This window comes from Schistocerca piceifrons, chromosome 10 (assembly GCF_021461385.2).
Source record: "Schistocerca piceifrons isolate TAMUIC-IGC-003096 chromosome 10, iqSchPice1.1, whole genome shotgun sequence".
NCBI classification, from domain to species: Eukaryota; Metazoa; Arthropoda; class Insecta; order Orthoptera; family Acrididae; genus Schistocerca; species Schistocerca piceifrons.
In genome coordinates this window covers 142,428,601-142,441,231 of record NC_060147.1, presented here as the reverse complement: position 1 = coordinate 142,441,231, position 12,631 = coordinate 142,428,601, and the positions used below count along the sequence as shown (strand labels likewise).

The window sequence follows — 12,631 nt, the reverse complement described above, 5'->3', positions numbered from 1 at the left end:
GAGAGAAAATGGCAAGCTGAGTTGTGCATGAGTGATGCTTTCTAGAACTGTGCTGATTCTTGGACATAAGCTTCACAGTCACAAGAAAATTTATTATATTTGAAGTGGGAATATGTTCAAGGACCTAGGTATTTAGCTGAATCAACTGACTTTAAATTTGTGAGGTTTATCATGGAACTGAGAGTTAATGGTTTATTTTTTTTTTTTTTTTTTTTTTTTTTTTTTTTTTTTTTTTTTTTTTTTTTTTCTCTGGTACTCTTGTGAAGGACCTTACGTTTTATTGTTTATCATCAGTTACCACTGTTTACGCTGTGCAGGTGTCGTGTCTAAATAATACTGCAGTTGAATTTGATCTTCTGATGACTTTACTGTTCAGTAAACAACAGCATTGTCGGCAGACAATTTGAGAAGCCTGCTTGTATTATCTCCTAAACCATTTTTATAGGTCCAGAATTGCAGAGGGCCCAAGACCACCTTGGGTGACCCCAGATATCTCAATAGCTTGAAGAAAGGCAAACATTATTGATTAGAATATCTGGTGTCTGAGAATAGAAGTTGGAATATTTGCAGGTAGGGAAATTTGGTGGCGGAAGGATGAGAAACTCTGGTAAATGACAGACTCGACAACAAAGTAGAATAGGAAACTACTCTCAAATGTGGTGCTAACACACTGACTGTGTTGTCAATCGTAAGTGCCACAAGAGACAGAGACCCGCCAAGGGGCGAGAGTAATGCTGGTCCGTCGCCTGAAGCAGACCGAGTGCAGAATATCTACCAGCACTGGGAGCAGCGCTTATAAAGGCACGCATTATGCGCCTCCCACATGATGCTGCACTGTTCTCCAGACTTCTGTTCCTCCCAGGAGCTTCTTTACAGCTGGTCACGTAGTCTCCTGCCTCGTAGCATCTCTGCTGGCATTGAGCTACCCTTCTGCGTGCACACATTGTGCAACATTGCAGTTCTAACTACTCACTCTTAAGTGACTCCCACGACTCGTTCGCAACTACTCTCTGAAATTCTGAAGGTAGCAAGGATTAAACACTATGAGTGTAAGATCATCTCTAACTGTGCAGAAACCAAACTGTAGTCATAAGAATCAAATGATACGAAAGGGGATCAGTTGTTAAGAAGGGACTGGAACAGGCGTGTAGGTTTCACCCAATGCTATTCAATTTATATGTCAATTGAGCAATAAAGGGGAACACAAGAAATTTGGAAAGGCAGTTAAAGTTCAGTTAGAAGAAATAAAACTTTGAAATATGATGATGACATTGTAATTCTGCCAGAGATGGCAAGTGTCTTTAGAGAGCAGTTGAACAGAATGGATAGTGTGTTGTGAAGAGATTATAAAGTGATCATCAACAAAAGTAAAGCAAGGGTAATGGACTGTAGTTGAATAAAATTGGGTAGATGCTGAGGGATTAGATGGGGAAATGAGAACCGAGAAGTATAAGGGCTGTTGAAAGAAAACAAGCCGGGAAGAAAACAGTAAGTAAACTGTTTATTATTTCAGAAGTAATCACCATAACTAAATGGGAATATTGAGAAACCTCACCTGTCCATTTTTTGACAAAAGAGATTGGGCTAAGATTCATCATCATCATTTAAGACTGATTATGCCTTTCAGCGTTCAGTCTGGAGCATAGCCCCCCTTATAAAATTCCTCCATGATCCCCTATTCAGTGCTAACATTGGTGCCTCTTCTGATGTTAAACCTATTACTTCAAAATCATTCTTAACCGAATCCAGGTACCTTCTCCTTGGTCTGCCCCGACTCCTCCTACCCTCTACTGCTGAACCCATGAGTCTCTTGGGTAACCTTGCTTCTCCCATGCGTGTAACATGACCCCACCATCTAAGCCTGTTCACCCTGACTGCTACATCTATAGAGTTCATTCCCAGTTTTTCTTTGATTTCCTCATTGTGGACACCCTCCTGCCATGGTTCCCATCTACTAGTACCTGCAATCATCCTAGCTACTTTCATATCCGTAACCTCAACCTTGTTGATAAGGTAACCTGAATCCACCCAGCTTTCGCTCCCATACAACAAAGTTGGTCGAAAGATTGAACGGTGCACAGATAACTTAGTCTTGGTACTGACTTCCTTCTTGCAGAAGAGAGTAGATCGTAGCTGAGCGCTCACTGCATTAGCCTTGCTACACCTCGCTTCCAGTTCTTTCACTATGTTGCCATCCTGTGAGAATATGCATCCTAAGTACTTGAAACCGTCCACCTGTTCTAACTTTGTTCCTCCTATTTGGCACTCAATCCATTTATATCTCTTTCCCACTGCCATTACTTTCGTTTTGGAGATGTTAATCTTCATACCATAGTCCTTACATTTCTGATCTAGCTCTTAAATATTACTTTGCAAACTTTCAATCGAATCTGCCATCACAACTAAGTCATCTGCATATGCGAGACTGCTTATTTTGTGTTCACATATCTTAATCTCACCCAGCCAGTCTATTGTTTTCAACATATGATCCGTAAATAATATGAAGAACAGTGGAGACAGGTTGCAGCCTTGTCTTACCCATGAAACTACTCTGAACCATGAACTCAATTTACCGTCAACTCTAAATGCTGCCTGGCTATCTATGTAAAGACCTTTAATTGCTTGCAAAAGTTTGCCTCCTATTCCATAATCTCGTAGAACAGTCAATAACTTCCTTCTAGAAAGTCATATGCCTTTTCTAGATCTATAAAGCATAGATACAATTCCCTGTTCCACTCATAACACTTCTCCATTATTTGCCGTAAGCTAAAGATCTGGTCCTGACAACCTCTAAGACGCCTAAACCCGCACTGATTTTCATCCAATTGCTCCTCAACTAATACTCGCACTTTCCTTTCAACAATACCTGAGAAGATTTTACCCACAATGCTGATTAAAGAGATACCTCTGTAGTTGTTACAATCTTTTCTGTTTCCATGTTTAAAGATTGGTGTGATTACTGCTTTTGTCCAGTCTGATGGAACCTGTCCCGACTCCCAGGCCATTTCAATTATCCTGTGTAGCCATTTAAGACCTGACATTCCACTGTACTTGATGAGTTCCAACTTAATTTCATCCACCCCAGCTGCTTTATTGCACTGCAATCTATTGACCATTTTCTCCACTTCCTCAAACATGATCCTATTTCCATCATCATTCCTATCCCATTCTACCTCGAAATCTGAAACATTACTGATCGTATTTTCACCTACATTTGAGCAACTCTTCAAAATATTCCCTCCATCTGCCCAAGGCATCCACAGGATTCACCAGCAGTTTTCCTGACCTGTCCAAAATACTTGTCATTTCCTTCTTACCTCCCTTTCGAAGACTGCTAATTACACTCCAGAATGGTTTTCCAGCAGCTTGACCCAATGTCTCCAATCTGAGCTAAGATTTTGTACTTAAAATGTATTGGCTGGCCGTGATAGAGAGAAACCCTTTTCTGTGTTTCTGTACAGTCGTCGTATCACCTAAACTGAAGAGAAACTCAATATACACAAAAGGTATGGGATTTCTCAAAATTTTAAGTTGCCAGTACTGTTGACTATCAGTGTTATTGAATTTATCCCACTGTGAGACAAGACGGTTAGTGCCGTCATGGGAAATTTTTGCGATTGCCTACATAACCACAATTGTACCCGAGTGTGGTGCATCCTTTCTTCCAAAGCACATTGATAGCTACAAATGTCTTTCTTCAGGGTTCCAAAAATATGGGAAGAAAATGGGATCATATGGATTCTGCGTAAGGGCTTCCCATTGAAACTTCTGCAGCGTAGTCGAAATGACCACGGCAACTTGTTAACCAGTCCACGAAGGGGTGCACGGCTGGGTACAGTCGGGGTTCTGAAGGCGAGCACAAACATTATTCTGTGAAGGCATTGACTGTCTTGTATCACAGTGGGATAAATGTGCTAACAGTTACAGTGATTGCTTTTGAAATAGTAAGTAGTTTACTTTTTTTCATCCATCTCATTTCCATGTGACTGCCTCTTAGAAGATTACTTTTGCTATTTGGGTAGTAAAATAACTAATGACGCCAAAGTAGATAATATATAAAATGGAGACTAGCTATAGCAAGGAAAGCATTTATGAAAAAGAGGGAATTTGTTAATATCAATAAAAATTTAAGTGTAGGGAAGTCTCTTTTGAAGACAGACAAAAATATGGAAACACCGTTACCATTATCTTCGTAATACTCTGTGGGAAACCCGTTGGCATGCGAAACAGTTTAGATTTTTCTCTGTATGGATAAATACTGGTCCTGTATGGTGTTGTAGGGAATCTTATACTATTCTTCCGGGAAAATAGTGGCAGGTACGAGTAACAATGATGGAGGTGGATAGTGATCGTGCACACTTCAAAGTAGACTGCAAAGGTTCAAGAATATTGAGATCAATTCATCCTCGTGCCCAGAAAACCGGTCCCGGACAACGTGAGCTGTGTGAACGGCACCGTGTCGTCTTGGAACACGTAGTCACCATTGGGGAACGTACATTCTACTATGGAATAGACATGATGCAGTACTGTGAACTTTTAATGGGGTCCACAGAACTGCTGCGCAAATCGTCACCGATCCACCATGCCGTGTTTCACTCTCGGTACGTAATGTCAGCCAGAAGTTAGAAATAGTATCAGACGAGACTCACTGACCAAATTACTTTCTTCAATTGCTCCGTAATTCAGATTTTATTGCTCTGACACCACATTTTCCTGTTACGGGCTTTTGCATCACCTTGATGGTTTTGGAATTCCAGCTTGCCCTGCAATTCCCTGGTTATGGAGCTCCATTCGTGTTATGGTGCAGGCAGGACTTGCAAGTCAGGCTTCCAGTTCTGCAGTGACTTTTGAAACTGTCATCCTTTTATTTTTTGTTACAGGCCTCTTCCGTCACAGTCACGCGACACGTGCTTTCGAATGCATTGTGACTTAGCGGATGATGTTTTCCTGCTTTCCCTGTACTCGGTATAGATCTTCAATACAGTACCTCTTGAAACATCGAACACTTTGACTGGCTCGGTTACAGAACTGCCCAAGATACGATCACCAACAATTTGCCCACGTTCGATTTCACTTAGCTTCGACACGGTACTATCACACTACACAGAATGCAAAATGTTGAGAACATTGTACAGGTGCTGTTCGTGGTCAAATATGACAGCACTACGTGCAGTTTTGACTAGCATCTGCATTTACATTTGAGCACACATTTCTCACTGTGTTTCCTTATTTTTGACCAACCCGTATACTGATCGGTATTCTCATTCCCCACCTTCTTAGCCGAGGTCACTAAGGTACACCTGCAGGGCAGGGCTATCCTTTGAAGTAGTGGGTTGGAATCCTGTGGTGGAGCAACTGCTGGTGTTTTGTCAGTTCAGGAGGAAGTTGTGGTCTCGTATTTAACTTTATTTAATCAGGGAGACAAAACAGCAGTGGGCCTAGCTGTTACCCGAACTGAAACTAAGTTTATTGTGGGTTATCTCTCCTTGCCATTCTAGTAAAGCCAGGCAGTAATCTTGAAGAGTAGTAAGTGAACCTTACTGGTTCTTTCTGAGACACACTCTCTTGAGGAATTAGTGACCCAAATATTTTACGTCATTTGGCTTCCAGTTGCTTTGCGTCGGAAACCTATCTGCTTGTTCATTACCACCAGTTCCTGAGTGAACAGCTACCAGTGCAAGTTTACCTTGCCGCTTTCTCCTAACCTCACCGGGGTTTCGTCGTATTCTGCGACGACCTTCGATCTCGTCGCGGGGCCCGATGAAGTTTTCGGAACTACTCGTACGCTTTAACGAATGTAGATACCACGACTCGTATAGCACCTTTGCTGATTCTCCTCTCTGTGCACTCTGAGTGTAAATATATTTGCCCAAAATACTGCAAAGTGAGATCGTGCCCTCTGGTCTAGGCTGCACCTCGTGTACCCAGGCCCCAGCAGTATTGTTGTTTGTTTTTCCACTGCTTCCTGCCGGCAGCTTTATGCCGAACGATTTGTCGAAGCAGCTGAAAACTATTATGTAGTTGGTCTGCATTTCCTGTACCGTTCCTGTATTTACTGCATTCTGGATATCGTAACTGTATGTGTTATGGTTAGGCAGGCTAATCTCTGCACCTTTCTGAGCTCCTTAGCAGCCACTTCATTCCACTGTACTGTAGCCCCGTAAATTATTATAGTTTATGTTATGGAGACACACATCCAGTGTGCGCTCCTGGGGTTTACACCCCAGTTTTTACTAAAGGCTCTGCTAGTGCTGGTGGCGTATAGTTCCTGTTTGCCAAACTCTGCTCCCTTGTTGTGGATTAAATCCCAAATGTTCCACAATGTCACACAAAGTGAGGGCACGCGACGCTCTCAGTGGCGGTTTGTCCGTCGCATGGAGCCGTTTAGCTCGGAGGCCCCGTCGGTGATATTCAAGATGAGAGGCCTCGTGTCAGCACGGTGTTTTGAACCTCTCCTCTCTCTCGTAGTCATAAAACACAAATGTGGTGCTACACTAAATGCATCCTACCTTCAGTCACTCGCACACGGCAGACACAGTTAAGAGACGACTCTCGTATGGTGCTTGGGAAAGGTCCGCTGTGCGTAGAGGAACATAGGCCCTTTTCCGATTAAGCAGCTGAAGCTACGTTTCTGGGTCTCCCAGCGGACATTACTATATAACTTTACTTTTTCTGGTGTTAAATAATAACAGATATCATTGTGCCCATGTAAATATTAAGCTAACAGTAGGAGAAAAATCATTGCTACTCAAAGCAATTGAAGGAGTAACACCTCCCTATCCCTATTCTCCAATGAAGTAGCTGGCCTCTTAATTTGGGTATGATACTTATGGTGTGAAGTGGTGTAAATGTGATTTAAATATGCGAAATGAATGATAGCCAGATGTTAATGTGGTGTACAGAAACGACTTGCTACTTAAGTGTTCTTATTTTCTCTCTCTCTCTCTCTCTCTCTCTCTCTCTCTCTCTCTCTCTCTCTCTCTCTCTCTCTCTCGTGTGTGTGTGTGTGTGTGTGTGTCTGTTATGTTGTGTTGTGTTGTAACACCTCCGTTTTTATCCTGACCTGATCTGATCGAATAGCAGCCCAATATTTATTATTAACATGACCGTGAACCTAATGGGGCTGGTAATCGGAATTGACTGCTACGGAAGTTGTTACTTTCCAGTTCGTCCTGTGCAATACAATAATACTGAATGTATGGTAATAAGAAACACCAACACAGTTTTACTAATTACAAACTTATATTCTGCTCAAAACACAAAAAGGAGAGAGCCACTGCCTTCGTCATACATATCTAATTGCGGCTAATCTCAGCACAGGCTTTCTTCATTTTCCATTATCGTCACACGCTAATCCATCACTGCATCCAACACTGCAATCCAAGGTTAGGCCGGCGCGGTAGACGCGAAACCAAATATCGGCACTAGTAACGTCACTGATCACTTTCCCGGTATTAATTTATTATTTAGGTGTCTAACTACGGCGATGGTGACATCCTTCTCGGTTAAAGACCCTGTATTTCAATAATGGCGTACACACACACACACACACACACACACACACACACACACACACACACACACACACACACACCTTTCCCGCCAACCACTCTGGCGCACCACGACACTCGCTCTCTCAACACGTCACAATCGATTGTTCGCCCTATCGACCTGTGCCGAGTGCAAAGTTATAGTAAGGGCCTACAAACCCCTTCCAGTGTCTGTGTGTGTGTTTTTTTAAAGTAGATTTGCTGTAGAAAATTGTTTTCGGTCTAGCTTGTTACATTAAATACGTAGGTGCAGCTCTCAGCTCTTTCGGTCCATTACTTTCCTGATGAAGGCAGCTCGAAGTTTTTTAGGGATTTAATGTGACGAGCTCACAGGGAGCAGTGTATGCATCTTTTCTCAAATGTTCATATAATTTTGGCATAAAACTTTCAAGATACTAGTGTGTCCTTGAAGTTGCAATACATCAATATGGCAAAACGTTTTTGCGTTCTAAAAACATTGATTCTGTAAATATCTGTTTATACTGTTTACAGAAATTAGAGAAGAATGTTATTTTTGGCAATAACTCAATAACGCGGAATTTGTGAATTGATTTATCTCGGAAAGCTTTGAATCCGAAAGTGCTCCAAATACAGAAGGGTAACGATTACCTGGTTATTCGTTTTTGTTTCTCTCTCCATTCCCATCCCTGCCCTTCCAGTAGTAGTGAAATGTCGCAGAGGCTGTCAGTGGAAACCCGATAACTCCAAAAGCCTCGAGATAAGACAGTGCTGTCGGTCATTTTCAGTTGTTTCTCATGTTACCACTGTGCCACCCCCACTCCCAAACCGACCACTTGCCTTGGAGGTGCCAGGCAGCGTGCACTGTCCTCTTTCAGCTAATTTGTGATATTTGTACCAAATTTGGTTGACATTGCTCCACACATTCCACACTTGTAATGGACACATCTGTCCGTTTCCACCACCACCTATGGGTCAGTTGTCGCCAGTAGCGTTATCGTTCAGTGTAGTACCGGTGAATACTGTCGATATGACACTAATGTTTTCGACAACTGTTAATGTTGCCCCCTTCCACCTAATCCCCCATCCTCAGCAAATCTCCCGGGACAAAATACCATCGAAGCTGGCATTGGTCGGCCTAGTAACACTATAACTATAGATCTGATGATAATGTTTGTCACTTCCAATATTTTTAGCACTTCACCGCCTCCCAGTTCTGCACTATGATTGCTAGTGGTACAAGGAGCACCTATCATTCAACCTCCACTCCCAGTAATTTTTTGTTGTTGTGGAGGACAGGCCATATTTGTACCAAGTTTGATTGACACATTCCTCCTGGCATTTCAGAGCTACTTAAGTCAGTGTGAAACTGCAAAAATACATGAGCGTGCACACATGGGCACATGCAAAACTGTTTGAGGATGAACCACTTAACATGTGTCATCAGATGGGCATGCAACTAGACAGAATTCCCGCACTCACTTCTGTGGAAGTATGTAACATACTCAGTACCACTTGTCTCTGGTATTGGATTGGAAAAGGAGAACCAGTTGCATGTTGCCTGGCCACCGTCCTACCCTGATCTGATGCTTCTTTCTTGTTCTTGTATAAATAATAATATACTTTTTTGAGTCATATAAAAAGCCTCATGTATGTGACATCTATTCCTAATGTAGAAACACTTCTTGCCAGCATATCTGCACCATCTGATGAGATCGCTTGGTGCTCAATGTTCTGATTAGAGTGCAACAGAAATTTCTGCGAAGATGATATGCTTGTATTGAATGTAGTCATTAGAACACCTTCTGTAATGCACTACATTGCTGAGTGAACTGTGCATTGCTTTGCTATTCTTAAGGCACAGGTGCATTGATTATCCTTTTATCTTATATTTCCAAGCTTGCACTTTACTTCCAACATCAGAAATTCATATTCCACAGTTGTCGTATTTTCACTCTTCTGTTAGCTCCTTCATTTTGTATGCATCCTTTTTGTTTGCCCTGTATATGAGTAAATTAAGAAACTGAGGCTAGCTGTAATTAATAAATATAATGAATTTCTAATGGGGAAGGGAGTTCTTACGGCCCGCAGAATGTGCTCCCTTTAACTGAGCTTAGGATAGCAAAGTTTAATGCCATTCTCTACGACTCCTTTCGCTCAGCACAGGTCCATCGTACTTGTTTCAGATCCCCCGAAGCGAGGTAGCTCAATGGCGGAAGTTCTGCGTCGCATCTACTCGCAGCACGGCATGCGTGGGCTGTTCGCAGGACTCACGCCGCGCCTCGTCAAGGTGGCACCGGCGTGTGCAATCATGATCTCGAGCTTCGAGTACGGCAAGAGCTTCTTCCGCAGGTACAACGAGCGTCGAACGCCACAGCGGCGAATGCCGCAGCGGCATGCCGGGCAATACCGGACGACGGTATCTGCCCCCGCACCCGGCGTGCATGCCAGGAATGGGGCGATGGAGGCGCCGGCGTGGCAGAGCCGCCGGTCAGATGAATAGGATGGGGGAGGTTTCTGGCTGGGTCGGAAATTGTCAGCAGGCCGGTAGTGGTTTGATCCCTCAGTCTGCCCTCAAAAGTGCGTGCCGGGCAAATTTTTTATCCCCTTGAGAGTACGAGTTCAATGCTGCATATTTCTATATTTTTGGGAAATTTTTTGTTCTCTTAAGTATGGCAGGTCACAGTGAAGTCACTTCATGTAAAAGCTAGATGATTTATTTCTATACCCATCAGAATAAATAATTTGTGATGCAAATATTTTTCTTTTATTCTCTTACTAGCTCTTGTTTATTTCATTATTTGCCCCCTCTGGGATGGTTTCCAAGTTTTCTGATACTTCTATTGTCTTCACCTCCAGTATAAATAGAAACGGCTTTAAAGTGTATGATATTAGAAAATTATTTTAAATTCTGAATGAAAATAATATTGAGGCAGTGAAATCCACGAGATGCCTCAATTAGTATTGGAATTTCTTGTAATTTCCTTCCTCTTAAATATTGTGCAGACTGTCAGGGGACTAGGAAATAGGATTTCGGTGTGAAAGAAAGCAAAAATGAACACAACACAGTAAGGGAGAATACACTAGAGGTGTGCAAAAATGAAAGAAACATTTCAGTGAAATTTTTTTTAGAAATATAGAAAATTGGAGTACAGTGAGACTTGAGTGCAAGTGGGAAGAGAGTAAATCTCGTCAGTTTAGAATTTGGTACAGTATTGACGGCATTATTTCTTCCTTACAGGAAATTTCATGCATGTATAGGTTTAAATGTCGATTGCCACGCAATTGGATACTTTTGGGTCGAATGATTCTGGCAGACTGATGTGAGCACAAAGTGGTGGATGGGCAGGACGTGGCAGCAGTGACCAGGGTTCCACTGCAAGTAACTGGAGAGATCTGCCACAGGCTACTCGGGCGAGACTCGAGCCGGCACTCCCGTACTGACCTGGTGATATTTGTTTTAAGCTGTAACAGTTGCACGCAGGGATTCCCTATATTTCTGTGCTCGGCATGTGACACCCTTAGTTACCACTAATAATAGTTTTCACTACATAAAGGGTAACATACTGGTGGATGGGTCAGCTAGCAATGTTTTCCCCAAAGGATTTCCTGTTTAGATTTATGCTCTGTTAATGGATTTTATAGATTTTTATGATATTATGTGTAGTAATGTGGCAACAGATGTTTGTTAACCACTTTAAAATGTAGTGTATATTCTGAAATGCAGTGATGTGACGATGCACTGTAGCTGATATGTCTTGCAGAGCTTATATTTGTGGTTTCATTTGGGCATTTGTCCCATAAAGGGAGAAATGGTGGCACGGCACTTCCTGTGCCTGTAGATTTAAAGTCTGATGTCAATGTAGAATTAAAAGGAGGAGAGGAAGCAAGAAGAATAAGAAAAAGCAACAGCAAAATTGGTCATTTTATTTCAAATTGACCTATAAAATTGTTTTAAATGTCGATCACAGGAGTCTTATTAGTGTTGAGCAAGGTGAAGCTCGCACTGGCAGATGTGTGTTGCTCTATTAACTGCAAGATAATTTACTGTTTGTGAGAATGTTATGTTAAATCATTAAGAGTTGTGACTGGAGATCCACTTGCATCACAATATCCGACTTGTGCATCACAAATGCTGACTTTTAAATTTTATGTGTGGGATTTAATTACCCAAGAAGACTGTTGAGAAGGGCATGTTACATGTACACAGTAATAATGTATGAATAAAGGACTGTGAAAATGGTATTGTGAGTGGATTCAGGAAGTATTTGGTCTGAAATTGCTTTGTCAGAATCAATGGAACTGTTTTTTGTGCTTCCTTTATCATGTACTGCCAGCAAGGGGAAAAGTGCACTTATTCTCTGTGTGTGTGTGTGTGGGGGGGGGGGGGGGGGGGGGGGGAGAGAGAGAAGGAAAAGTGCATAACTCACAAATTTTTAAAAAAATCTGTTAATGAAAAAGGCCAGTAAGAATAATATGAACACCTGAATGAGCTGCTTCTACATCCACTCTCCAGTGAATAATTTCTATTTTAAGGGTGTATAAAAATCTTGCAGGCCCACCACATTGAAGAAACATCCTTGTTTCAATTTCGTCTTTTTATCTGTCCAGAGTTAGTTTTTTGTTTTTAATGGTGGTTGACTCATTCCAGTGAGTAGATTCCCACCAATGCCTTTTCTTTCCTTCTCTGCTACAATGAAATAATTGTAATGTTCTTGCAGTATACCATTTGTAACAAACTGTGAGGGCATTACATATTTTCCATTCCTGGCAACAAGAGTCATACATTCAAACTATTGTCCAGTTGTACTTCCTACTTTGTTACTCAGTACAATACAACCCTGACATTTTTCCTTGCTCCTAACTTGAATTTCTGTCTAATTTATGTCATTTCCCCTTCACTTTGAATACACCTTTCTGTTCCCAATTTCTATACAGGAGAACACACTTACTTACAAATTGGTGTCATTTTGTTTCTTAGTTAATTTGTGCTTATCGCTTTATGCACTTCAAGCAGTTTCCTCAAGTTGTGTGTACTACTCAACACATTGTAAACTTGGATGTATTATTACTTTGGCAGTGGGTAGATGGAATACTCTGTTCCTTTTACATACATTTTTAAT

General features: G+C 41.8%; 1 protein-coding gene across 2 annotated transcripts in view; it reads left to right on the top strand.

Annotated features, from left to right (window-relative positions):
• The window catches only part of LOC124718864 (probable mitochondrial glutathione transporter SLC25A40), an 83,444-nt gene extending 71,691 nt beyond the window's left edge, over positions 1 to 11,753 (top strand). For both annotated transcript variants that reach the window (XM_047244498.1, XM_047244497.1), the window contains one exon: positions 9,695 to 11,753. In XM_047244498.1, the coding sequence (XP_047100454.1) occupies positions 9,695 to 10,011 (317 nt within the window). In that variant the 3' untranslated portion in view covers positions 10,012 to 11,753. The remainder of the gene's footprint in view (positions 1 to 9,694) is intronic.
• Positions 11,754 to 12,631: the final 878 nt, after the last annotated feature.